The following is a 26,204-nucleotide window of genomic DNA, read 5'->3' on the forward strand; positions in this document are numbered from 1 at the left end:
CAATTTGTATACCGCCCTTCTCCAACAGGACTCAGGGCAGTGAAGAGCCAGAATAAAAACAGAACATATAAAATTTAAAAACAATTTAAAATAATTAAATATTTTTGGCTGCAGTTTAAAAACAAACCCAATTTAAAATCAATTAAATTTAACCCAAAAACTGTGGGATCAAGCCAGCCCGGCTAGTTGAAATAAATAAGTTTTCAGGGCCCAACGAAAAATCCGGAGGTCTGATATTGTACGTATCTCTGGGGGAATAAAAAATCTTGGATGAATTAGGCAGGTATGGGGAGATGTCTGGATTTAAGTTGAACAAAGAAAAAACAAAGACGTTGGTAAAGAATTTGACAGAGAGACAAAAGGAAGTAGAGAAGATAATGGACTTACAAATTGTCAAAAAAATCAAATACTTAGGAATATGGATAATGTCAAGATGTTCAGCCCTGAAAGAGGATAATTATATACCCCTGATTAGGAAAATCAAATAAGATTTAGAAAGATGGGGGAACCTACAATTATCACTCCTAGGCCGGATAGCCTCAATAAAGATGAACATCCTGCCTAAATTATTATAGCTATTCCAAACTACGCCGATAAATTTAGATAAAAAATTCTTTGCAGAATTGAACAAAATTACTAGGAAATTTGTTTGGGGAGGGAAAAAACCCAGAATTTCGCTAAAATCGTTACAGGACAGTAGAAGCCTGAGAAATCTACCATAAAACAGCCAATTTAGTTTGGATAAAGGAATGGATCACTTTAGAAAACAAAAGAATTTTGACTCTAGAAGGGCACGATCTACAGAGACGCTGGCACGCGTATTTATGGGACAAGGAAAAGAGGAGAAAATCATACTTCCACAGACACAGGCTACGGGATACGCTATTATAAACGTGGAAGGAAATTGGGCTAAAACAACACATGAAGATTCCAAACTGGCTTTCAGTAATGGAAGCCATGATATATCCCAATGCCCTAGGCAATAGATAAAATGTACAGGTACAAGGATATTTTAGATAGTTGCGGAAATCTCAAAACAAATGAATCATTCAAAGAACAGGGCATCTACACTGACTGGTGGCCCATATTTACAGATCAAATCTAGGTATCAAAAAGATAAGGAGGAATTTGGTATAGAGACGGGATTAAACAGATTTGACAAATTATTGACGGGCACAGAAAATAAAATACTATCCAAATTATACAATTACTTATTAGAATATGACAGAACCGAGGAGGTGGTAAAGAAACAAATGATTGTATGGGCAAAAAACTTAGGGCATAATATAAATTTGGCTGATTGGGAAATAATAGGAACTATAAATTGACAAGAGTGGTAACATTTAAAGAAAATCAGTATAAAATGCTGTACAGATGGCATTTAGCCACCTCAAGATTAGCCAAAATTTATCCAAATTTGAGACCAAATTGTTGGAAATGTGACCACCAATAGGGTACCTTCTTTCATATGTGGTGGACATGCCCCGAAGTGATCAAATATTGGAAAAAGATTCGAATTTGGATCTAGGAAGTAATCGAAGAAAATATAGATTTGGCACCTGAAACCTTTCTCCTGGGAGTTCTAAAGAGGACATATGAGAAGAGAAAGAGATACTTAATAATACACATTATCACGGCAGCCAGAATAACATATGCACAGTATTGGAAAGAAAAAGGAATACCACCGGAAGAGCATTTAATTTGGAAAATTTTAGAATGCGCTGAAATGTGTAAATTAACATATGAGATTGATGAGAAAGAGGAATCAGAATATTATATGGTGTGGGGACTATGGTACAAATGGTTGGAAGATAGAATAAAGAAAGGAAAAGGAACAACTTAGATACCTAAATAAGGGAGTAAAATATGAGATATAATAAGTTAAGAATGTATTCAATCTGTATTTATATTAACACTGTCTAACCGATAGTTCATGTATTGTATTACTATGCAACTTAATAAAAAAAAAAATAGAAGTACTAAACAGAAACATTAGAGAAGAAAAAGAAATAAAAGGAATGAACATTCAAAATCAGGAATATAAATTGCAAGCATTTGCGAATGACCTGGTGTTTATTTTGGAAGATCCATTTCAGTCAATAAATAAACTGATAGACAAAATAAGAGATTTTGGGAAGGTGGCAGGCTTGAAAATAAATAAAGATAAAACGAAGATCTTGACAAAAAATATGCTAAAAAAACAAAAAGAAGAATTGGTGGATGTATCAAGGATGCAGGTCACGAACAAGGTTAAGTATTTGGGGATACATTTGACAGCAAGATGTGCTTAAGGAGAATAACTATAATAAGCTTAAACAACAGATAGCAACAGACTTGGCAAAATGGGAGAATTTGCAATTATCATTGATAGGGAGGATATCAACTATTAAAATGAATATATATATACTCTTATAGTTATTCCAGACAATTCCAATCAAGTTGGGAAAAGAATATTTTGAAGATTTAAATAAAATTGTGTTAAAATATATATGGCAGGGCAAAAAGGCAAGGATAAAATTAAAACTGCTACAAGATGTTAGATCAAGAGGAGGTTTTGGTCTGCCGGATTGGGAATGATATTATCAAGCTTGTAATTTGATGTGGATAAAAGAATGGATAATGTTAAGAAATATTAGATTGTTGACTTTAGAAGGACATGATTTGTTGTTGGGCTCGCATGCTTTTATATGGTATAAAAGTACAAAAACACAGGGTTATTTTAGAAGACATATGATACGAGAATCTTTGTTATTAAATTGGGAGAAGATCAAAAAATGCCATTATTTAAAAATTCCAGTCTGGCTATCTTCTATTGAAGCAGCCTCAAACTCAATAACATTTAGAAAGGAACAAATTATTAGATATGGTGAATTATTGAATGAAAAGGGTGAACTTAAATTGAAGCAAGAATTAGAAGAACAAGAGATTGAAATGGATTGGTTTTCATATATGCAAATACAGTCTAGGCACGATGAAGATTCTAAAAGTGAAGGTTTTTACAGTAATTTGACAAATTTAAGTAAAATTTTAACAGGTTCTGATGACTATGTAATTAAAAAACTGTATGGTTATTTATTAGAAATAAAATTAGAAGAAGAACAAGTTAAGGAAACAATGATTGCATGGGGGAAAAATTTTGGTCATGGGATTGATTTAGAGAAATGGGAAAACTGTGGTCACAGAATTACAAAATGACAATGTCAACAGCATATAAGGAGAACTTGTATAAAATGTTTTACAGGTGGCATTTACCCCTGGCGAGAATTGCCAGAATGTTCAAGAACAAATCGGAGAAGTGTTGGACGTGTCATCCGACTCCGGGTTCATGCTACCATATGTGGTGGACATGTGCAGAAGCCAAAACATATTGGACTAAAATCCACACAAGGCTGGAAAAAATGATAAAGAAACATATTGATTTTAAACCAGAGATATTTTTATTAGGGATTTTACCAGAAACATACAATAGAGAATTGAGATATTTAATTATGAATGTTTTAACGGCAGCTAGAATTGTATTTGCTAAAAACTGGAAAGGAGAGAAGATACCTACTGATGATGATGTTATTAAGAAAATTTTGGAATGTGCTGAAATGAGTAAATTGACATTTGAATTTAGGGAACAGGAAGATAAACATTATTATTTGAGATGGGGTTTATTTTATCAATGGCTAGACAACAAAGCATGGAAATGAAATATGAAATGGATAAAATGATAAAACATATAAAGAAGGTTTTTTTTCATGGGAGATAAACTATTGTTAAATAATTGGTAAATGAGAATAATAATGTAATAATTCGTCAAATAAGAAAATGTTGGATAGGGGATTAAGCACAAAAGATTTGTAACTGATCAATACACTTTCTGTAATTGTAATGGATGATAGTTGTTTTATGTTTTAAGATTTAAGTTTGTTTTAAAATAAAAATTTTTGAACCAAAAACAAAACATTCTCAGAGACTCTTCCCATTCTACTTACAATCGTTTTGGACTGTTGCCTTCTGGCAGAAGATACAGAACAATTAAAACTCAGACCACACATTTTCTGAATAGTTTTTATCCCAGACCTATAATTGCACTCAACAATGAACTAAAGGGCCACCATCAATGAGTTGTTGGACAGCATTACTTGGTCTGCTGTGTGGATGCTTGGGTGGTTTAGGGGTGGAGAATTGTGGTGGGTGGGAGTGTGTCTGGGGATTGTTATGTGTGTTGGACCTGGTCTTTGGGTGTTAAGTGAATTTCGTTGTATGGGTATACTGTGTATATACGTACAATGACAATAAACTTTATAAATATAAAAGCTATGGCTATTGCAAATCATCAGCAGAGATGCACAGTCTGCATTATGACTGAGAGAGGATTGTCTGCAGGGATCCTTCTCTACCATTTGATAGAACCTTCATCCTTATTTCATACAATTCCTATAATAGAACTTTGCTCTTCATTTAGAAGAGAGGATGTCTGGCTGTAAGTTGCATGTCTAAAAATTGTCTTCCCAACAAAGACACACCTGTGGGATTTTGTAGGTCCCCAACATGGTTGAAATCTGGATGGAGATATCAGTACCAGCCGCTTCAAGAACAGCCACGGTGTTTCTCTGCCTTCCACAGCTGTAGTTGGGAACATTGGCCTCCCCCTCCGAAAGCAGGTCCAGCAAAGCCTCCGAGGTCATTTGTGGTCTGAAATAATTGTCATAGACATTGTATCCCAGGGTGACATTGGACAAAACCTTGGGATTCTTGTTGATCGCTTGGATTGCGAAAAGGAAGGATAGCATTTTCCAGTACTCTGTTTCTGGTGTCCTGAAAGTATGAATGTATCAGGACATAATCAGTAGAAGCAACATTTTATTTAACTGGTAAATTTAACAATTGTATTTTTAAACCACCTAAGGCTCAGAGGCTTGGAGCCATTTTAAAATCCCCCAACCCACCCAAAAAAATCTCATCTATCGAATAGAACTGGGATACGTTCCATTTTTCTTTTATTTTTGGATACCGAATGCATATTATTTCTGAGTTAGTCTAATAATTGTTAGCTTTCCCTAATTCTTTTTTAAATTTATATTTATAAAGAAATGTTTAAGAAAATGAAATATTAATCAAAAGAAAAAGGGAATGAAAAAATAGAGAAAGTAAGAAAAAGTCCAAGAAATTAAAAAAAGAAAAAGAAAAAACCTGATTCCCCACCTTCTTTTCAACACACAATTTTTCATTTTTGCAAATTCTACATTTTTCACCATCTAGTCCTCCACTGTGAGGATTCCATGATTCTTCCATCATTGAGCATACAATAATCTTGCCACAGTTACCATATATAAACACTATGAATGTTATGTACCGTATTTTTTGCACTTTTCCCTTCCCAAAAGAGTGGGTGGAAATGTCTGTGTGTCTTATAGAGCAAATGTTGCTGAAGCCTCACCCACCCACTGGCCCCCACACTTTGGCCTCTGCCTCCCAGCAATTTGCCTCCTTGCAGCAAACAGAAAACAGCCTAATCAGCTTCAGCATACCCTGATTCAGTACGAGCAGCTGACTGGCTATTGGATCGGCCTCCCGGAATACTGCCGATCAGCTGTTCCAGGTTGTGGGGATCACCACTGCCAATCACCGCTGTCGCCACCCACCACCACAGCTGCCTCTCACCACCTCTGCATGCCCCATTTTCGTCCTCCATGAGCCGCATTTTTTGCCTCAGCACATTCCGTTTTTGGCCCGTTCCAGGTGGCAAGGATTGCAGATTGTTTTCCTCCCTAAAAGTTAGGTGCGTCTTAGATTCCAGAACATTTTATAGTGCAAAAAATATGGTAATTCTTTGCTCAGAAGTCCCACTAAAAACATTCTGGTTTCTTCACAATTTTTAGCCTTTCTAATTCTTTGCGTTGTTGTGTTAATTTGATATAAAATTTCTGAGCTTTCTCACATGTCTACCCTGCATGATAAAATGTCTCCCCATTCTTTTCACAATTCTTGCTTTGCTTTGAAATGTCAAATACATATTTGATAATTTATCTGATGTCCTATACCAAGAATGCATCATTTTATTTAAAAAAAAAAAAAGCTTATGACAGAATATAAACCGAACACCAGTTACCCAAATTCTCTGCATCTCTATTTAATATCCAAGTTTAATAGTGCATTTAGTCATGCAAATTGAGCCTGTTCAACTTCTGTTTCAAATCCTTAAAACTTTATACATTTTTGTTATTACACGTTCACCATTTGTACATAATTCAGTTACAAATTCAGTTTTGTCTTATTCTTCACATTGTCCTTATTCTTGCTATTGTATTAAGATTTCAGACTGGTTTTTAATTTCTTTCTATACCTTTGCCTATTTATCTTCTCCAATAATTAGTAATTGGAAGTGTGATCGATTATTCCACATGAAATATAGAATCATCAAAGGACACATACAGACAGAAATACCCACAATGACACATAAAATGAACAACTATCACTCTTAACAAGTGCAGTAAGTGCTAAATTTCTGAAGGTGTTTAAATGGCCTATATCTAAATTTAGCTTTAGCAGATCAAAGAGGTCATTCATTGTAAGAGAGGCAGCTAAAATTTTAGAACTTAGGGTGGAATGGAGAGGCTCTAATTCTGTACATAAAATTTGACGTACAGAGAAATTTGAGTCAAAGGAGATTTGTTGAAGCTTAATGATGAAAGCACCATCCTCGTGGCAGAGACAATGCCACCAATGAGAAACTCTCCTGGCTTGTAATAGTTCTCTGGATGCACCTCGTCCCTCTTCAGAGTCAGGAGACATTTGGCTCTGAGACTTGCCAGAACTTCCTGGGGCAGCAGAAGTAGCAGAAGCAGCAGCAACATGACTTGTGTTCCTGATGGAGTCTCCAGCCTTGCTTTGAAGACACAGTGATAGGAAGAGGTGGAAGAAACCAAAGTCCTCTTCCAAGACAGAAGCTCCAAAGATTTCCTAATAGTGACAGAGTCTATACAAGCCTTCATATCTGCAGCCTCTGCCTGTCATAAAAACTTTCAAGGTTCTCTATTTCTTCAGGGCCATTTATGCCTCCAAGATTTTCCACTGCAAAGAGATCAGCCAACAAGGTGTTGATATGATGTCAAAGGGGAAGCCTGTTATGGCTGTGTTTGTGTGATATCTGCAAGCAATCCAAAATGTCTTTTGAGATTTAGCACCAAGAGAATAAATAAATCACTATGATTTGGATAATAGCAACAAGGAGAGACATCATCTCTCTAAACTCTGAGTGAGTCAACAGGCAGGTGCCCAATGGGAGAAGTCACAAATGGGGTGAAACTCTGAAAACGAGACAAGAAGTGAGACAGGAGAACTTTCTCCCAAACATCTCATTCCTACCATTGCATCATTATTACAGCATTACAGCATTACAGCATCATGGCAGCTGGTCAGCTCATAAAGTATTTCCCTGACACATCCCTTAGAAAAACTCTCCATACATTCCAGTCTCAAGAGAGAATTTTGGCTTGAGTCTGAAATGTCTATCCTCAATATGGATACAGCTGATTCTGGTTTGCCTTTGTTACGAGATGGGTGGCTGTTTTGAAGAAGAGGTGTTTGTCAGGGACCAGTGTGTAAAGAGAGAGAGAAAATACAGCGAAATATCGACATGTTTAGAGATAGATCAATAAATAGGTAGAATTAGGATAGCATAACTTTTGTAGATATAAAACCTATGAAACCTGTTGAACTAATCTGGGCAAGTAAACCTAATGAAATCCACCACCTATAAAACAAAACTAATTTATTTGAAACTCTATAGTCCTTCTGTCAATCCTGAAGCTGACCTGACCGAGGCCATTTTTGAGGCTTCAGTGTTGCCATACTGGAGCTGAGGGATAGGAAGGGGGGAACCTGACCTCTTGGTTAAATGTGTGTGAAGAATTCATCAGAAAGTGGAAATGTGTTAAGGGAATAATTTTGTGGCATCCAACATGGCCCAGGGCAGGCCTAGCACAGGGACATTCTTAGCATCCCCTCTATGAAACCATACCATCCTGTTGGACCAGAAAGCAGCCCTTCCCTCTGGCATCACCTGCCTTGTGAAAGAACCTCCTTGGAGATCTAGATGGCCCCAACTACCTCAAGATTAGGTACAGCTAATTGCTAATTGCTAATTGCTTGATTGCCACAGCTTTCTGTCTCCCCTGTCCATTCAGAGAGATCCAGTCCTGGAGGAGGCCTCTTCAAAGCCTCCCTCCAACATTCAATCTCCTCCTGATTCCTCCCTTGAGGCAATATCATGTGCATGGTCCCCACAGTACAGATGATGTCCTCTCTGGGTTGACCACAATATCAGATTCCACCTAGTGTCAGACCTGGCCCAGTCTCATCCCTTTGGAAAGTAAAACCCTCAACTCCATTTGTCTGCAATGAAAATAACTTTTATTTAAAAATGCTGGCTGCAGTAAAGTCAGGAGGAATCTGAAGTTCCCATGAAGCAATACAAAAAACAAAACCTCAGTTTCCCATCCTTCCCCCATGTCTAGTTGGTCTTTAGCCAATCGGATATCACTGAGATGTTTTGAGAAATGCTGAGATTTTTGGGCTGGTGAAATTCTACACTCAGGGTGAACGACCTTGAAGATGCCTGGCATGAACTGCTTTGCACTCCTTCAACTGATGAGCCTTGGTGGAGCAGCAGACTAAAGTGCTGTTAAGTAGCACTTAGCTGCCAGCTGCCTGCAATTACTACGAGTTCAAATCTCACCAGGCTCAAGATTGACTCAGCCTTCCATCCTTCCAAGGTAGGTAAAATGAGGACCCGGATTGTGGGGGCAATAAGCTGACTTTGTATAAAAAAGAACACCACTTAGGAGGCCCCCGAAAGCCCTACTAAGCAGGTATATACAAAAGTATAAAGGCTATTGCTTAATGCATTGTAAGCTGCACTGAGTCTCTGGAGAAGGGCGGCATATAAATTGAATCAATCAATCAATCAATCAATAAACAAACTGTCAATCCCCCTCCCAAATTCCCACCATTGAAGCATATAGGTTTATCACCCAACTACCCCCCTCCAAATCCCGATCCTTTGATGGGAGGGTGCTTGTGAGGTGCCAAGCGAATGATGGAGGACCTCACAAAACCAATGGAATAGCTTGCCTCCAGAAGTAGCAGAGTTGGAAGGGATCTTGGACATCATATAGTCCAACCCCCTGCTCACACAGGAGATCTGTACTAGAGATTCGAACATCCAAACTGTCAACCTTCCTGATCGACAAGCGCAGTGTCTTAGCCACTTAGTCAAGTTTTTTAGAACTTTTTTAGTCAGCTTTTTTAGAAGTTATGGGTGCTCCAGCACTAGAGGCTTTAAAAAAGTGACTAGACAATCATTTGTCTCAAATGGTACAGGGTCTCCTGCTCAAGCAGGGGGCTGGACTAGAAGACCTCTAAGATCCCTTTTCAACTCTATTGTTCTATGTTCTGTGTCAAACAGAGGCAAATGAAATATATAAACCAACCACAAATCTCAATCAATAATTAACTGTCACGAGTCTAAGAAACAATTTTATTATCAGTTCCCTACTTTTGTCATTAGATGTTCCTTTGTGTTTAGATCTGGTCTCAGGATAATAATGTAGCACTTGGGGAAGAAGATGCAGCCTAGCAGTCCAGCACCGGAGGCCAAGATGGAGAAGACCTGCACAGCCACCATGGACTTTCCTTTGGTGTTCAGGTAGGTGGGCAGGAAAGAGACCCAGACGCTGCAGAAGACCAGCATGCTAAAGGAGATTAGCTTGGCTTCATTGAAGGCCCCAGGCAGGTTCCTGGACAAGAAAGCCATCCTGAAGCAAACGGCAGCTAGGAAACCCATGTAGCCGAGGACAACATAAAACATGGTAATAGAGCCTTTCCCCCTTCTGTAAGCAGGTACAAGGTCATTGTGCAGATCCATCTCTTCGTCCCAAGCACTTTCTTTTCACAGGAATTTCCCCCCTCCCTCTGTCACCCAGGTAACACTATCTACTAAAGAGCAGAGAACTAGGTAAAAGTTCATCTCAGCATTAAAGCAAAGCTTCTCCCTCTTTCATTCATGTCAGCGCTGGAGGAGATCATAATTTGGAACGCTGACATCGTGTGGGGTGTCCATATAAATTTGTTTATTAAATAAATATATAACTAGGTATACATCTCAGAAAGGAGGGGAAATGATGCAAAAAAGGGGGAAATAATCCATCTGTCCATACTTATAAATAATAGCAATGAATCACCTATTAAGAAACAAGATATTCCCATTTTGGGAGGGAGGGATAATTGAGAGGAATGCAACTGTACAAAGATGTCAGTTTGAAATAAAGGAAATGTAATAACACCTACTCAAATTAGACAGGAGGTTGCAAGATTTGGCAAGATGAAGATAAGCAGCAGAAACCTCAACTGGGAACAAAAGGAGAGATAGAGTTTAACCAAGAGAGGACTCTCCAAGGGCAAAACGACACGTATGCTCAAACAAGACACAACTCCATAAACAAATGGACATGTAGATTAAAAGCAAGATAGAACTCCCAAAAAAGGTAGTAGCTTTGTGAAGTGTTACTTCCCTATTTCTGGAAATGAAATGCATAAAAGATCATACTATGCTGTTGTTCAGGGTCTCAGTTCCCTAAATGTCTGGGACCCTTTTGCTGAAGTGCTTCAATTAAAGTTTTGGGAAAGTTCCTCACTCGTATGTGGCTCTGATTGGCTTTGGCACCAGGCTGAGACATTTGGGGGCCACCAATAACATAATAAATCTCAGGTTGCTTCTCGCTCTCCTGTTATCAGCAAAGAAAGATGGTCTTAGATGTAGGAAAGATTTGCATCTTCCGATTCAGGGGTTACTGTAGGGATGTGATGCTGAAACTTTCCATAGGTCACTCTGAGCTGCAAGGCCACATTCCTTATGTCTCCATTTCCCTATCAAACAGTCCCATTCATCCGGAATCTGATTTTACCCACAGTATTGTCACTCCAAGTGAGACTTGGTGTATTGTTATTGGTTTCTTTGAGAATATAGAGGAAAATAAATATGGGTAGCTTTAGAAATACGAGGAATACCTTCTCCCCATGTGCATCTTGCTCCCTTCCTTCCCATACCTGTCAATTTTCAACCAATGTTAATGCTACTATTTATTATTTTAATCTTTTATTTTCCTTTGACTTGATTATAAGTTGCCTAGAGTTATCCCTAGCCAAGATGGGCAGTGTGTAAATTAAACAAACAAACACACATAGATACATTAAATTATCAAAACCCGTTAATCAAGCCTACTAAATGAAATTTTTGAAAAACAATAGATTTGTAAAAGTCATTTTTTGTATTTTATGTTGACATCAGATGCTCTTTGGTATTCAGATCTGGCCTAAAAATAATAATGTAGCATTTAGGGAAGAATATGCAGCCCAGCAGTCCAGCACTGGAGGCCAAGATGGAGAAGACCTGAACAGCCACCGTGTACTTCCCTTTGGTGCTCAGGTAGGCAGGCACAAAGGACACCCAGACACTGCAGAAGACCAGCATGCTGAAGGAGATCAGCTTGGCTTCGTTGAAGGCCCCAGGGAGATTCCTGGCCAGAAAAGCCACCGTGAAGCAGACAGCAGAGAGGAAGCCCATATACCCAAGGGCCACATAAAACATAGTGACAGAACCTTCATTGCACTGTAGGATGATTTCTCTCAGTTGGGAGTTCATGTCAGAGTCAGGGAATGGGGGGAAAGTGCTCAACCAGATGCTGCAGATGACAACTTGAAGGCCAGAACAAGAAAAGACAATGGAGTTGGCCAAACTCTTCCCCAACCATCTCTGCACTTTATTCCCTGGTTTTGTGGCCAAGAAGGCTAACACCACTGTGATGGTTTTGGCCAAGATTGAAGAAATGGCAAGTGAGAAGACAATGCTGAAGGCTGTTTGTCTGAGGAGGCAGGTCACCTTCCTTGGCTGGCCAATGAACAGGAAGGAAGTCAAAATGGAAAGCAGGAGGGAGGCCAGGAGGATGTAGGAGAGGTCCCGGTTGTTGGCTTTGACAATTGGTGTTTCCATGAATTTAATGAAGATCCACAAGCCAAAGCCTGTGGTTAAAGAGAGGAACAAGGCAATGGAAGTCAGGATAATCCCCAGATTTTCCTTATAAGAAAGATAACTCTTAATCTTGGGGATACAGTGAACTCGACTGGTGTTTGGATGTTGATCTTCTGGACATTTGGTACATTTGTCTGCATCTGAAAATGAAAAAGAGTAGGGTCTCCCTTTAACATGTCCTTTAATCAAATGCATTGTTTGGATAAACTTCTTGTTAGAATGAATGACTGTGTGTACGTGAGGTCAACATATTTCTTCATTCCCCTCCAGCTAGAATAGCTTGATTTTTTTCTTTTCTTTTTTATGGTTACCATTTCATCAATTGAACTTGTTGAAAGAGAAGAAGGAAGGGAGGGAGGATTCAAGGAAGGAAGGAAGGAAGGAAGGAAGGAAGGAAGGAAGGAAGGAAGGAAGGATGGATGGAAGGCAGTTCCACCATTTTACCTTTTCACTGCTGAACCTCTTGAAAATTGGAGCCCAGCCTTTTGTCAATTCTTTAAGGCACCAATGAGATCCAGTTTATAGTGCAATTAAGTACATGTGAAGGATCGCTTAATGTAGTTTAAGCTAGCTGAAATGGATAAACACTGATTTTGCCATGGAGAAAGAAATGTTAGGTGAAGTAGCCCTTGAAGATGAGTTGGATATGGAGTGTAGAAATCAAAATGCATTCCTCATTTTTTTGTTATCAGGAAAAGGAAAATCTTCCAATAAGATCAAGAAGGAAGTTTGGCTCAACCCCAACTCATGATTCCTCTCCTCTCTTCTCATCCCCTCCCCTCCTGTCCCCTCCCTTCCACAGCCCTCCCCTCTCCATGGGCCATGAGTTTGAAAATTACTTTAAGAGGAACCTCTGCAATTTCAGACTAAGGACGTATCAATCCAGGTGTTCTAACCTGGGCTTCCCTAACAAGCACAAAGCAAAGTCTTGGACCAAGCAAAACCCCTTTTATTTGCACGATTCTGAATTCCTTTCTTTCACAGTCAGCAAGGCCTGGTAAGCAGTCTTTCAGAGGAATATTTATCAATTCAGAAATTATCTCGCTTGGAAAGCTGCCTTTTCTTTTTCTTTTTTTCTTTTTTTCCTTTTTTTTAGTTATAAAAAACAAATTTTATTAGATTTAAAAGAAATAAAATTGTATAAAACATTCACAACCTTAAAATACAATCAACAGTATCAACAAACAACAAAGTATATATAATGTATATAAGTACACATATATACAAAAACTTATTTTTCCTTTTTTCAAATTTTGACTTTACCTTCTTTTCCATTGGTTTATCCACTCATACCAACTGTCCCATATCTTAAAATACTGTGAGTCTTCCTTATCTTTCAATTTCAATGTTAGTCTATCCATTTCTGCACATGTGTAAATTTTTTTGAATTATTTGCTGCTCCGTTGGCAATTGATCTGTTTTCCAGACTTGTGCTAGGGCTAACCTAGCTACCATAATTATATGTAATATTGGGTACTTTTTTTCCTTTCTAATGTTTTGTTTAAGCATTTCTAACAAAAAAATTTCTGGTTCTAACTCAATATCCTCCGCAATTATTTCTGATATCCAAATTTTTATTTTTATCCAATATTTCTTAATTTTTGGGCAAAACCACCAGACATGAAAGAAGGTTCCCTGTGCTTGCTTACATTTCCAACACGTTGAATTAAGATTTGCATACATCCTCGCCAATTTCGCAGGGGCTAGATACCATCTGTACCACATCTTGTAGTGGTTCTCCTTATATGCTATGGATTTTGTTATTCTATAGTTGGTTTCCCATACCCTTTCCCATTCTTCCAATTGTATGTTTTTACCAATATTCCTTGCCCAAGCTATCATTTGTCCTTTGACTAGATTTTCTGCTAGGTCGAATTCTAATAAGTATTTGTAAATCTTTGAAATCAAATTTCCATCTTTAGCTCCTAATAATTTATCTAGTCAGTTGGGATTTATTTCGATTCCTCCTTCCTCACTATCTTTATTGTATCTAGTTTGTATTTGTAGGTAGGGCCACCAATCTATTTCTATACTTTGTTCTCTGAGTTCCTGCCGTGTTTTTAATCTTCCTTGGGGATCCAGTAATTCTTTATATCTTATTAATTTATGGGGGGGGGCTAGTGTGTTGGGGTGCGTTGCCGCTTCCAATGCAGATATCCAGCTGGGAACCTTTATATAATGTTTATTTTTAATTTCGAACCAAGTGTCAATCAGTGAATTTCTTATTATGTGGCTTTTAAAATGTTTATAGGTTTTGTTCCCGGCATTCCACAAGAAGGCATGCCACCTCTTTAATAGATTGTGGCCTTCCAATTTTAATAGTCAGTAATTATCCAAATTGACCCACTCCTTAATCCATGTTAAACTCACTGCCTTATAGTATTTTTCCCACGCTGGTAGGCCAAAACCCCCTCTAGATCTATCATCCTGTAATATGTTTAAATTTATTCTTGATTTTTTTTCCCTCCCATACGAATTTTGATGTTATTTTATTCAAATTTGTAAAAAAGTTTTTCTCTAATTTAACTGGAATAGTTTGTAATAAGTAGAGGAGCCTCGGGAGTATATTCATCTTTATCGCCCCAATTCTTCCTAGCAATGATATCTTTAGTTTCCCCCATCTTTCTAAATCATCTTTAATTTGTTGTACTAACTCTCCGTAATTATTATCTTTTATAGCCACATTCCTAGTTGTCAGATTAATACCTAAATATTTTATCCTCTTAACTACTTGTAATCCTGATTGTTTTTCTAACTCTTCTATTTGTTTTGCTGTTAAATTTTTAGTTAATATTTTAGTCTTATCCTTATTGACTTTTAAACCTGCCACCTTACCAAAATTCTCTATTTCTTCTGTTAATTTTAATTCCGTTTCTAGTGGATCCTCTATGAAGAATACAAGATCATCAGCAAATGCTTGGACCTTGTATTCTTCTCCTTTAACCTTGAGTCCTTTTATATTTTTGTTGAGTCTGATTTTTCTAAGTAGATTTTCTAGTGTTAGAATAAAAAGTAGTGGTGAAAGTGGGCACCCTTGTCGTACTCTTCTACTTATTTCAAAAAAATTGTTAGTTCCCCATTGACTAGTATCCTTGCTCTCTGTTTTGTGTATATTGAAACTATCATCTTTTCGAATTTCTCCCCGAATTTCATATTCTTTATTTGCTGTGTCATGAATCTCCAGTTGACCCGATCAAACGCTTTTTGTGCATCCAGGAAAATCAGGGCTACTTGTTTCTCTGGCTGCACCTCATAGTATTCTATCACATTGATCACTGTCCTTATGTTGTTTTTAATTTGTCTTGCCGGCAGGAATCCGTTCTGGTCTGAATGTATTCTGTGGTTTAATATTGTCTTTAATCTGTTTGCCATCAAATTCATAAAAATCTTATAATCTGAATTTAGTAAAGAAATCGGCCTATAATTTTTTATCTGTGTTGTATCTGCCCGCTCCTTCGGGATTAGCGAGATATATGCCTCCCTTCAAGATTCTGGCAGCTTTGCCTCTTTCAATGCCTCATTGTAGACCTCTAATAGTATCCAATTTAGTGATTCCCCTAATCCTTTATATAGTTCTATTGGTAACCTGTCTGTTCCCGGAGTTTTATTGTTTTTTTGTTTCCTAATATGCATAAATTTTGAAAAAAATTATCTCTTTCTTATCTCTATCTCTTTCTTCTTTTCTAGATTCTGACATAATTTACCATCCTTATCCTGCAGTTGATGAATTGTTCGATTCTCTCTTTCTTTTCTTAATTTATAAGCCATCCACCTCCTTGGTTTGTTTGCCTGTTCAAATTGATTTTGTTTTACAAATTTCATTGTATTGACATATTTTTCTTGCTCAAGTAAATTCAATTTGTGTTTAGCTGCCATCCAATTAGTTCTTATTTGTTCATCCCCTGGCCTCTCATGTAATTTCCCTTCCCAATTTTTGATCTCCTCTCGAATTTTGTTATATTCATTTTCCTTCTCCTTTTTCCATTTACTATTATAGGCTATTGTTAAGCCTCTAATGTAAGCCTTTGTTGTGTCCCACAGGTTTTGGAGGGATGTCTGATATTTGTTGTTATCTTTGAAAAACCCCTTCAATTCTTTTTCTATCCTTTCAGTATACTCCTTTTCTTTCATTATTTGAACATTCATCATCCATCTGCTCCTTTTCTTTCTTTGCCCTCTCCATTCTATCGTTATTGGATTATAATCAGCCCAGTCATTCGTCACAATCTCTATTGATTCTATCTCCTGTATTAAACACTTTGTAGCCCATGCCATGTCTATCCTTGATCAGGATTTGTGGGGGTTGGAATAATATGTGTACCTTTCCTCTTTTGGGTTATATAGTCTCCATATATCTACTAAGTTTAATTCTTCTGTTAAATTAAAAAATGTTTTTGGCAGCAAATTTTTCTTTTTTATTATTATTATTTTGATCACTCTTATAATCCTTTTTTGGGTCCACAATTGCGTTGAGGTCTCCCAACAGACGTACATTTTCTATATTTTGTTCTATAATCTTTTCATGCAGTTTTCGATAAAATTCTTTTTGTTCACTATTTGGCGCAATTTGAAAGATTACATGGAAGATGTGTTGGGAAAGACAAAGAGTAAAAGGTGTCATCTCTCACACAACACTCAAACTTCACTTATCCCATATCTTTATCCATGATCTGTATCCCTGTTTCCTTGACCTATATACTAGATTAATCTCCAAGATAGTTTCTTATAATTCACGATGACATAGATGTATATCTTGATCAAGACTCAGAAAGTGGGACCCACTGTGGCCAAGATTTCCAAAGTGCATGTTCATGGAGATTCTTAGGGGAAATCTCTGGTCCTCCCCAAAGTCTGTCCCTTTCTCCTCCTACTGTCACCCACCTACTATGGTGGAGATGGATCCTTCTGCACAAGGTCGACAATTGTAGCAGCAGATGGGCTTCCCTTCCTGAGCCACCTTCATGAATCCAGGAGGACAGCTTTCCACACACCTGGAAGGGGGTTGGGGCTGGCCAGAAAGAAAGGAAAAATAACACCCATAACATGAATTATTTTATTTCCTAAAAGAGGTAAAAGGAAAAGTTTAGAGATTTCCAGTTCAAGGTTTAGCTAAATTTGAAGTCTCCAAGAATATTAGAGCTGATCAAACTGATTTAGCTGCTTGTTGTTTGCCTATTTATCTTCTCTTCCAATTCTTCTCCCAATACAATCTTATTTTAACCTACTGAAAAGGAAGTTGAATGGATTGCTGCTTTGGCAAAATTAACCCTTTCCCCCCATGATTTAAATCTAGCTCCCTTGCAGAAGTCTGATAAACAGTTAATTGGAATAGCTAAGGATATTTTTCTGATAGAGACTTGAATATTTAACAAAGAAATATACTTCCACTCTGGGAAAAGTGAGATGACATCCCAAGCCTGTCTCTACTCCCAACTCTGCAATCCTCTTGATAAGACTTTAAAAAAAAAAAACCAGAATGAAGTCTTTCCTCCACCTTGTTCATCATCTCCATCTTTGCAATATCATTCTGGTTCATCATCAACTTGAAATCCAAGGAACCCACTTTTTCTAGCCTCCCAACAGCCATTTGGATAAAAGAGCGATTGGAGAAAATCAACATGTTCACAATGTCCAGGTCTGCTACCAGCTCTCCAGTCTCATCCAAATATACCCCATCGATGGAATTATTATAAAACTGAGAGGTTTGAAGGAAAGAATGAAGCTGAAATGGAAGAGAAAATGGGCAATGTTACATAGATACAGAAAGCTCTCTGGCAAGACTCCTCCAATTGAGCTGGAATGAAGGTTCTGCATTGGGAAATAACAATGCTGAAAATAACTGTTGTGCAGGTCAATGGGCAGATAGGAAGAGAAAAGTCTTTGCTCACTTCGAGGATGACTAAGGGGGCCCTTGCTCTACTAGCAGGTTACAGAGTAGGTTATGAAACTCTACATTGAGGTGAAGATGGGTCACTTGGCATGGATAAGAGACTCCAGAAAGAATGTGAAAGATGATCTCGGGTACCAGTTAAGGTCACCTCCTTCAATTTTAGTGAATATTGATGGAATATTTTACAGAGCATTCTTCACTCTTGCTGCTGCTAGACATTTTCCCAGTCCAACCCTTCATTTTCTCCCCTGACCTTAGCCTGCTTAGCTTCCTGGCCCAAAGAGGCTTCTCCATATGCTGCTGCTTGATGAGACCCTTTGTTATCTGTGAGAATCCTCACGAGGTGGATGGTTCATTGGGGCGCTTCCAAGAAAGAGGCATCACGCGGAGGATGCAAATCAGTTAAAGCTTTCTTTAAATGTGAAGCAGAGAAAGTCAATTCCCTGGCATGGAGGCATCCATGCCTGGACTGAGCCCGTGGATCTCTCCCAAAGGGAGCTAGAACAAGAGCCGGGGAGCAGCCCCTGCGCAGGGGTTCTTATGGGGGCCCCTGGCCCTCCCTTACCAATGGGAGTGAGGGGGCCGGAGGGCCATTAACTCTCCCCAATAGGGCTGCAGGGGCCGGGGGGCCCTGACCCACCAGTGGGACCAAAGATGCCTCTTTGCTCCCATCTGGTGGCCTTTTAAGAAACTGCCATGGCTGGCACAAAAACATCTAACATTATCTGTGAGAGTTTTGAGCCATGAAAGAATCCCACTGATTTTCCTTTGCCTTTGAAGTAATGTCCCAGTGCCTGGAGGCCATGCGGATCTGGATGGGGAGTAACAGGCTTTGACTCAACCCTTCCAAGACCGAGTGGCTATGGCTTCCGGCGTCCCGATATAGCCAGCTAGTGCCATCGCTGGCTATTGGGGGCAAGTTATTGACCCCCACAGAGAGGGCTCACAACTTGGGCATCCTCCTGGATGCACGGCTGTCTTTAGAAGAGCATGTGATGGCCATGGCCAGGGGGGCTTTTCATCAGGTTCACCTGATTTGCCAGTTGCGTCCCTTTCTGGATCGGGACTCCTTACGCACAGTCACTCAGGCACTCGTCACTTCCCGCCTGGACTACTGCAATGCTCTCTACATGGGGCTCCCCTTGAGGAGCACCCGGAGGCTCCAACTGGTGCAGAATGCGGCCGCGTGGGGGATTATGGGAGCGAGGGGGCGCTCCCATGTGATGCCTCTCCTGTGTGAGCTGCATTGGCTTCCGGTGGTCTTCCAGGTGCGCTTCAAGGTGTTGGTTACCACCTTTAAAGCGCTCCAAGGCATAGGGCCTGGGTATTTGCGGGACCGCCTTCTGCCGCTGATAGCCTCCCACTGGCCAGTACGCTGCCACAGAGAGGGACTCCTCAGGGTGCCATCAGCCAGGCAGTGTCGGCTGGCAACCCCCAGGGGGAGGGCCTTCTCTGTGGCAGCACCTGCCCTCTGGAATGACTTGCCCCCAGAGATACGCATAATACCAGATCTCTGGGCTTTTCGCCGTGCCCTAAAAACTTTTCTTTTCCACCAAGCAGGGCTGGTGTACCCCCCCTTTTTTTTTTAGATGTTAGATTTTAATTGTCTATGGGTTTTAGTTGGGATGTTTTAAATTTTGGGCCAAAGTGTGTAATTCTTTTAACAAATTTTAAATTTTGTATTGGGATGTTTTTTATTTTTTATTTTTATTATTTTTTTGGCTGTGCACCGCCCTGAGTCCAGTAGGAGAAGGGCAATATACAAATTTAATAAAATAAAAATAAAAAAATAAATAAGTTTATACTTAAATATTTGTAAATATTGATGTATAGAAAGAGCAGACTGCTGTGTATAGCTGAAAAGAAAAGTGATATTTTTCTTTTTTGTGTTATTTTTTGTTGTATGTATATGTATATGTATTTTTAATGTGTTTTTAGTGCGTTTAAAATAAAAAACTTTTTAAAAATTAAAAAAGATAATAAAATAAATTAAAGGAGAGCAATGGAAAATTGGAATTTAATGTATTTTTTATATTCAGAATACAATATAATTATTGTCAGATTCTTACAATAGTAACATAGATTCTCAACTGCAATGGAGAGCTATGCAATAGAAAATAAGTACCTGCCATGCCTTCAGCATTGGAGTTTTCACATTTTTACCAGTTTTAAATGTGTTCCTGGATCTGGATAAATACGCTGCATTTAAGGCCCTTGCCACAGCGCAGACTGTGTTGTAAATGAAATAGTTGTCCCAAGTCAGGATTCGATCCCTCTCCTCTTCTCTGAGAGCTTCCAGATCTTCTCTCTGCCTGCACCGTCTCCAGACTTTCACCGAAAAGGCATCATTGGTGTAGGAACACAGGAAGAAGGTCTCTGTTTTGTGCACCATTAAAGAACGAATCTTCAAATATGTTGCAAATTGATTTTTCTTCATAGGAAAGGAAAATATACTATGGATGTATTTGACAGGAAAAGATCGTTTTGACAAATCAACAGTTAAATCCCAGCGGATTGTGGTGAGCAGGACTTTTCCTCTAGGAGGTTCAGTAAGTCTTTCAAATACTATATACATAAGCAAAATTCCTATAGTGAATAAACTCACATCTGCACCAATAATGAAGACATTCACCTTTCTCCAACTGTGGTATAAATCCCAGTCTATGTTGGCTTTCCAAGAAGCTGAGGAAAAGGTTTGTGATATAACTGGGCAAATGCCATTCCTGACCAGCAGGGAAGTCATCATCCTCATGAACCTTTCTCCGTTCTCAGCGTCTGGAGCAAGGAGACCCACCAAGGTCCATCTGAAATGGAGGACCAGCTTCACCATCCCTGGGTACTGGGCACCTTCATCAGGGAGCATTGGGTAGAAGAAAGGATTTTCATTATTCACAACCTGGGACTCAAAACCATGATAGATCTGAAAAGGGAAAATAAAGTTAACTTGATTTTATTGGAGACCATGAAAGAAAATCTAGTCCTAAAGGAGGAATGGTTCCACTCCTTGCAATGAAGAACCTTTTATAAGGAGTCTCTGATCATTCTGCCTTACATCGTTTCTCTTCTCACTTCAGTGCAGCATTTGGCTGTTGCAAAGAGCAGTAGAGATGCACAGTCTTTGTTATGAGTGTATCAGGGAGGGGATTATCTTCTCAGATCCTTCTCTTCCGTTTAATAGAACCTTCATCCTTCCTTCATGCAATTCTCACAATAGAACTGTTCATTTATAACAGGGGACATCTGGCTGTAAGTTACATGTCTAAAAATGGTCTTCCCAACAAAGACACACCTGTGGGATTTTGTAGGTTCCCAACATGGTTGAAAACTGGATGGAGATATCAGTACCAGCCGCTTCGAGAACAGCCACAGTGTTTCTCTGCCTTCCACAGCTGTAGTTGGGAACATTGGCCTCCCCCTCCGAAAGCAGGTCCAGCAATGACTCCAAGGTCATTTGTGGTCTGAAATAATTGTCATAGATGTTGTATCCCAGGGTGACATTGAACAAAATGTTGGGATTCTTGTCGATCGTTTGGATTGCAAAAGGGAAGGACAGCATTTTCCAGTACTCTGATGATGGTTTCCTGAAAGTATGAATGTATCAGGACATAATCAATGGAAGCAACAGAGTATTTAACTGTTAATTTAACAGCTGTATTTTTAATCCACCTAAGGTTGAGAGGTTACCATTTATAAACATTATGAATGTTTTTCAATTCTTTGCTCAGAAGTCCCAGTAAAAAAAAATTTTTTGGTTTCTTCACAATTTTTAGCCTTTCAAGCTCTTTGCATTGTTGTGTCAATTTGTATCTAAAATTCCTGTGCTTTCTCACAGGTCCACCCTGCATGAAAAAATGTTTCCCAATGTTGTTCACAATTCCTGCATTGCTTGAAATATATTTACATCATTTTATTTAAAAAAAAAATCTCTTAACCTATGACAGAGGGTAAACTGAATACCAATTACACAAATTCTCTGCATCTTCCTTTAACATCTGAATTTAACAGTGAATTCAGTCATACAAATTGAACCTGTTCATCGTCTGTTTCAAATCTTTAAAACTTTATAAATTTTTGTTGTTACATGTTCACCATTTCTACATAATTCAGTTTCAAATTCGATTTTGGCTTATTCTTCATATTGTCCTTATTCTTGCTGTTGTTTTAAATTTTTAATCTCTTTCTATCCCTTTGCCTATTTATCTTCCCAATAATTAATCATTGGAAGTGTGACCTATTATTCCACATGAAATATAGAATCATTAAAGGACACATACAGGCAGAGACACCCCTGATGACACATAAAATGAGAAACTGTGACAAATGCAGTAATTGCTAAATTTCTGGAGGTGTTTATAGGACCCACATGTCTACCATAGAGACTTAGCTGACAAACAACTCATTGTATGATTGGGATGCTGGCATCCCCTCAAATGAAATTAACATATTTAAGAAAAGTCAATTCTAAACTGGGATCCATTCATTTAATTGGTGGTACAGAATGAAATCATCAAGCTTATCTCATTTTTACTTCAGACAAAAAAGTCAACATTTCTGCATTTTTCTACCCATCCTGATGACCTTATTGGGCATGAGAGTGTTAGAAGAGAAGAACCATCCTCTCTTCTCCATCCACAGTCCAATTCGGCTGAAAGGATGTCAAGAAAAGCAGATGCTTCTTCTTCAAAGTCAAGAAAAACAGAAGATCTCTACTGATTATTTATTTGAGAATTTCAAATCAGGTTCATCAGCTGAAAAGAATGAGCCAAGGATGAACTGAGATAGAAAGAGAGAAGAACTAGCAGATCAAAGAGATCATTCATTGTAAAAGAGACAGCTGAAACTTTAGAACTCAGGGTGGAATGGAGAGGCTCTAAGTCTGTGCATAAAATTTGACATACAGAGAAATTTGAGTCAAAGGAGATTTGTTGAAGCTTATTGGTAGAAGTTTCATCCTCGTTGCAGAGACAATGCCACCAATGAGAAACTCTCCTGGCTTGTAATAGTTCTCTGGATGCACCTCGTCCCTCTTCAGAGTCAGGAGACATTTGGCTCTGAGACTTGCCAGAATTTCCTGGGGCAGCAGAAGCAGCAGAAGCAGCAACATAACTTGTGTTCCTGATGGAGTCTCCAGCCTTGCTTTGAAGACACAGTGATAGGAAGAGGTGGAAGAAACCAAAGCCCTCTTCCAAGACAGAAGCTCCAAAGGTTTTGTAATCCTGACAGAGTCTGTACAAGCCTTCATATCTGCATCCCCTGCCTGTCATAAAAGCTTTCAAGGTTCTCCTGGGCCTTTTATGCCTCCAAGATTTTCCAGTGCAAAGATATTAGCCAACGAGGTGTTGATGTGATATCAAAGTGGAAGCTTGTTATGGCTGTGTTTGTGTGATATCTGCAAGCAATCCAAAATGTCTTTTGACATTTAGCACCAAGAGAATAAATAAATCACTATGATTTGGATAATGGCAACAAGAAGAGACATCATCTCTCCAAACTCTGAGTGAGTCAACAGGCAGGTGCCCAATGGGAGAAGTCACAAATGGGGTGAAACTCTGAAAACGAGACAAGAAGTGAGACAGGAGAACTTTCTCCCAAACATCTCATTCCTACCATTGCATCATTATTACAGCATTACAGCATTACAACATCATGGCAGCTGGTCAGCTCTTGAAGTATTTCCCTGACACATCCCTTAGAAAAACTCTCCATACATTCCAGTCTCAAGAGAGAATTTTGGCATGAGCCTGATATGTCAATCCTCAATATGGATACAGCTGATTCTGGTTTGCCTTTGTTAAGAGATGGGTGGCTGTTTTTGTTCATAGGACTACGTCTTCTCTCTTACACAGTTCCAGAGCAGAACAAAATCCCTGAAAATCACTTTTATCCATTATAGTCATCAAAAGTTTGACTTTGGGTTCGACAGTTAGGACATTTCAATTTTTAAAAAAGAGTAGACATTTTCCTTCATTGAAAAAAAGCCATTTTTTTTTGTAAAGGTGGAATTAAATAACAAAAGAAAACAGATGACGAGAGAAAATACAGCAAAATATCTACAAGTTTAAAGATAAATCAATAAATAGGTAAAATTAGGATAGCCTAACTTTTGTAGACATAAAACCTATGAATCCTGTTTAACTGATCTAGGCGAGTAAACCTAACAAAATTCACCATTTTTAAAGGCTTCAGTGTTGCCACGCTGGAGCTGAGGGATAGGAAGGGGGGAACCTGACACCTTGGTTAAATGTGTGCGAAGAATTCATCAGAAAGTGGAAATGTGTTAAGGGAATAACTTTTTGGCATCCAACATGGCCCAGGGCAGGCCTAGCACAGGGAGATTCTTGGCATCCCCTCTATGAAACCATATCATCCTGTTGGACCAGAAAGCAGCCCTTCCCTCTGGCATCCGCTGCCTTGTGGAAGAGCCTCCCTGGAGATCTAGATGGCCCCAACTACCTCAAGATTAAGTCTATTGCTGTTATTGGTGTGTCTTTAGTGATTGATTGATTGATTGATTGATTGATTGATTGATTGATTGATGACTGGCATGAACTGGTACCAAAGTGTTTTACAATCCTTCAACTGTTATTCCCCCCCTCTTAAATTCCCACCACAGAAGCATACAGATTTGTTGTCCATCTGTCCCCCTCCCTCACCCCATCCTTTGATGACAGGATTTCAGCGAGACAACAAGCTGATGATGGAAGACCTGACATGTGCCCCCTCTCCCCAAAACAGGCACATTAGTCCTTCAGGGAAGAAAGAAAAGAGGGGGAAAAAAACAAGGAAAAATTTGGTTTGAGAGGGAGAGTGTTGTGGCCCCAGTTGGTACTTGTTTTGGGTTAGGTCGATTTCCACCACCTCCACCAAAATATACCAGCCATGGAGAGTGGGGGGGGCACCCCTGGAAATGCAGATGTTGTTGATCTCATCATTCAGCCTATCTTTGAAACAGCCAATGAGGATAGCTTGTGGCCAGTCGGTGAGCCTGCATGCTAGGTCACAAAGTTCTTCTGTGTACTCAACCACTCCCCTCCATCCCTGGCTCATGGTTTTGATGTGATCTCTAGATCTGTACCCAGCCAGGGAGTCCTCCAAACATTCATAGAGTGCTGCCAGGAAGCAGTTGAAATTTCTCAGCTCCAGAGTGTCATGGTTGAGGAGGACCTGCAGCCCCTTCTAGGGCCATGGTGACACATCTCACCTTGGCACCTTCAGTGGTTATCTCCAGACCATACTCCTGCATGTAGGTCCAAACCTGGGGCAGGAAGAACCCCAGTTGCTGGGAATGTCAGGGTTCCAAGAAACACCCCCAACGAAATAAAGCTCTGAGGTCTGAGGTTCCTCAAAGTTCCAATTTATTAAAGATGTTATGTTGGCACATCTGGGAAAACCCGAATCTGAAAGCTTTCAAATTTTCTACACCCAGCTAACAGTTCACAGCCCTGCCCCACACCCACAAGTTCATCACATTGTGCAATCAAGTCTTCACACTCAACTGGATACAATCTTCAGGCAGTCTCCAGCAGGCACAGGCAAAAGTCCTTGAATATGGAATGTTGTTATGACTAACTTTCTACCATTCCAACAACAACCCCTTCCCAATTTCCCCAACTAAAATATGTGGCAGTTAAGAAGCAAAAAAGAAAATTGTCTTCCAAAACTGACAGGGGATTCCTGTTAAACTTTACACCCAGCTGTTGTGTCTTGTGGGTGTCCTCCTCCCTGGGGCTATCCCTGCAGAGGGGGTGATACAGGAGGCAGCTCCTGGTGCTGGACCAGCAGTGGCCACTGCTGCCATTACACTGGCTGAGGTGCTGGCTGTGGTGGTGGATGTTATTACTCAGCCTCCTGTTGTGGCTGGAGGTGGCTGGTCATCAGATTGCATGGCCCGGGCCTGGTGTTCACACACCTTGAGGTCTTGAAAGCCCCCTGCATGAACTTGATGGCTTGCTCCATCATCCAGTCAGCTTTGTCTAACTCTTCACCCTCTTCTTCTTCCTCCTCCTCCAGCTCCACTCATTGTTCCCGCCAGCAACTGCCGCAGCTTCCATGAGTGAAAGTCATCACCATGGGCTTCCCTTGGCATTCCTCCATTTGCCCGATGTCCAGAGACCACCTGGATCTCAGCAGATTGCCACATCTTTCTGCCTCCCCTGTCCATTCAGACAGATCCTGTCCTGAAGGAGGCCTCTTCAAAGCCTCCCCCCAGCATTCAATCTCCTCCTGATTGTTCCC

General features: G+C 39.4%; 2 protein-coding genes across 2 annotated transcripts in view; both read right to left on the minus strand.

Moving 5' to 3' along the window:
* The window catches only part of LOC139309809 (vomeronasal type-2 receptor 26-like), a 41,762-nt gene extending 34,779 nt beyond the window's left edge, over positions 1 to 6,983 (minus strand). The window contains exons 1-2 of the mRNA XM_070934012.1: positions 6,637 to 6,983; positions 4,515 to 4,806 (exon numbers count right to left, since the gene is read on the minus strand). Coding sequence (XP_070790113.1) covers positions 4,515 to 4,806; positions 6,637 to 6,983 — 639 coding nt within the window. The remainder of the gene's footprint in view (positions 1 to 4,514; positions 4,807 to 6,636) is intronic.
* Positions 6,984 to 11,323: 4,340 nt separating this feature from the next.
* Positions 11,324 to 25,212, minus strand: LOC139309810 (vomeronasal type-2 receptor 26-like). Its single transcript, XM_070934013.1, has 8 exons — positions 25,171 to 25,212; positions 22,868 to 23,040; positions 21,259 to 21,550; positions 20,698 to 20,889; positions 18,156 to 18,293; positions 17,574 to 17,801; positions 16,961 to 17,087; positions 11,324 to 12,219 (listed from the first exon to the last, which is right to left on the minus strand). Exons 1-8 carry the CDS (start codon positions 25,210 to 25,212, stop codon positions 11,324 to 11,326), a joined length of 2,088 nt encoding a protein of 695 aa, XP_070790114.1.
* Between the last annotated feature and the right edge of the window lie 992 nt (positions 25,213 to 26,204).

Source organism: Pituophis catenifer, unplaced genomic scaffold (assembly GCF_029215685.1).
Source record: "Pituophis catenifer annectens isolate HBS135680 unplaced genomic scaffold, rPitCat1.0.hap2 SCAF_2, whole genome shotgun sequence".
In the NCBI taxonomy this organism is placed as follows: domain Eukaryota; kingdom Metazoa; phylum Chordata; class Lepidosauria; order Squamata; family Colubridae; genus Pituophis; species Pituophis catenifer.